We start from the raw sequence: 2537 nt of genomic DNA on the forward strand, positions 1-2537 counted from the left end.
ATTATAATCCAAGTAAAAAATACTTATCAGAAAAATTTATTTATATTTATCATAAATATTACATAAAATATTTAGTCTATAGTTTAATAATATTTCGAATAAAGCTTTATATAAAATATGTATGAAATATCTATATAAAATTTCAAAAAAAGAATATTAATAAATATTTATCATAAATATTCTATGCTGTCTGGGAACTTAACAACGAACATCTAGCGAGGATTATATTATAGCCTTTTAATTTTATATTATTTTAATTAAAATTAAACCTTTAATTAATTTTTATTTCATTTATATTACCGTTACTATAATATCGTATTTGCCCTGCCCTCCAACACGAGGCAATTACCAGCACATTATATTAAAATTCTTACTTCTTATTTGCTTTCTGAATGCAGGACATCTTCCTTCATTTTACTGCACGTAGTTAATTAATTAATGCGTAATATCAGGAATAGATTCAAAGTCTGATCCATATATATTGCAGGATACGCAGAATGCTTTCATTTGTTACAATTATGAATAATATAAAAATAATATATAACATAAGAACATAAAATTTTTGTTTCTTTCTTTAACTACTGTAACGCTGAAGATGAAGTTAATGGAAACGTTCGTCACATCAATTATTACGTCATAAACCAATAGAACAACTAATAAAGGGCAATGAGAGTGCAACACACGGTTGTCAATACGTTCTTTAATAGAATACGACAATTATTACAGTTGAAAAATCAAAATTACTATTTAATTATTATATTTGTTACTTTAATTAAAGAACCTTCTATAGCAACAAATATAATAAAAAGTGTAGGAAAAGAGACTCAAAAGAATATAAATAAAAAAAGATAAGCTAATAAACAACTAAATAATAAAACGAATTAAAATAAAATAAATAATTTAAATAAAATAGACTCAAAAATGTAAACCGAATCTTTTTCGTACAAGTTTTTGTTTCTCAGAAAACAATAAAAATTGAAAAAAATCAAAATTATTATTTATTATATTTATTACTTTATTTAAAGAATATTCTGTATAGCAACAAGTAAAAAGGAAAAATGCGGCAAAGTGGACACGAAAGAACATAAATAAAAACCAGATAAGAACACGAATAAAAAAAAGATAAGCTAGTAAACAATAAAATAATAAAATAAATAATTTAAATAAAATAGACTCAAAAAGAAGGAGACCGAGTAAGTTTCCCGTATAAGTTTTCACTTTTCTCAGAAAACTATAATTACGAAAATCGAAAAACCGTTCGTGTATACTTTCACTCTCTTGAACTTGGGATTTTAGCGGCGGTAAATATCGAGTGTATCGCGGTCGTCGTATCGAGCGCGCGTTAACGCGACATATTACGCCGTATAATGACCTGGAATAATTTATTATCGCTCCAGTTGTGACAAACTACCTGCGGATTACACGGAATTGCGCAGCGTTACACGCACGTTTCCCCCGAGAGTGCGACGCGAAAGACGCGCTAAAAAAAAAAAATTTAAGCCTTCCGAGAGGACCTGCCGGTCCTCCAATTATCCAACTTTCCAATCGCAATTGATTATTTCAACGTGAAAATATTAAAAAAAAACACACATTCCAGAAACATCGTCCAAAACGTTTCGTTCAGGAATTTTGGGAATCAGGAAGTTCGCGCAATACAGAGATCGTGAAGGATTCCCGATATCTCTCTCGAGTCACCTATTTTTTTTTATATTCTTCGATCTCTTCTTACGATCCTAAAAGTCGAACGCAGATTGAAGGGATGATTCAGTTAGAAGCTAACGATATCGATTCGAGACCCGATTTCCAATTGAAAGGAAAAACAGAGAAGAGGCCGCCGTTCGAGTAGCATGTTTGTCAATTTTCAAGGACAATTTCTCTCGCAATCGTAAACGAAATGCGCTAATATATCGCTCGAGTCGCAAGGTGGAATGAACGGAATGATAGTGTTCGGAGTCCAGTGACTGGGGGGTCGTCTTAGCGAAAGGGAGCACGGGGAGTCCGGCCGGATAGTGGACTTACCCGCCAAGAAGTGGTCTGATCCAGCCAGAATCATACTCGTCCGCGATGTCGCATTAAGGTGGTTTTTCTTTTACGCGGCACGATAGCGCGCCCGGGATTGTTTCTCGCGGACTAACGAATGCATTATCCGCGTGGAAACGAGGTCTGTCAAGCGGTTGCTTTCCCCGTTGGCACCGAGGGAAGCGTGGCTGGCTAGCTTCGGGCTGGCTAGCCGCACACACAAATAATACGTGGGCGGGGGTGTACACACGGGGCACTCTGTTGCTCGGACCGACGACGCGACGTGCAGGACGCGCTGCGCCTGCTGCGCTGAAACCCGTTCTACGTGCGCGCGTGCGCGACAGGGGCGACATACCTATTCCCAGACAGCACAGAAAATTTATGATAAATATTTATCTACCCAGAGAGCACACGATATTTACAAAATATTTATAAATATTTATAAGATTTATTTTAAATATTTTGTAAATATTTTTGTGGTCTTAGATTGCACAGATCATGAACATTTATTATAAATA

The 2537-nt window shown here is 34.8% G+C and overlaps 1 protein-coding gene across 2 annotated transcripts in view; it reads right to left on the reverse strand.

Moving 5' to 3' along the window:
- The window catches only part of Syt14 (Synaptotagmin 14), an 8186-nt gene extending 5886 nt beyond the window's left edge, over positions 1 to 2300 (reverse strand). For both annotated transcript variants that reach the window (XM_018452958.1, XM_018452957.1), the window contains exon 1: positions 2020 to 2300. In XM_018452958.1, the coding sequence (XP_018308460.1) occupies positions 2020 to 2053 (34 nt within the window). In that variant the 5' untranslated portion in view covers positions 2054 to 2300. The remainder of the gene's footprint in view (positions 1 to 2019) is intronic.
- Between the last annotated feature and the right edge of the window lie 237 nt (positions 2301 to 2537).

This window comes from Mycetomoellerius zeteki, unplaced genomic scaffold (genome assembly GCF_001594055.1).
Source record: "Mycetomoellerius zeteki isolate Tzet28-1 unplaced genomic scaffold, Tzet1.0 scaffold36, whole genome shotgun sequence".
NCBI lineage: Eukaryota > Metazoa > Arthropoda > Insecta > Hymenoptera > Formicidae > Mycetomoellerius > Mycetomoellerius zeteki.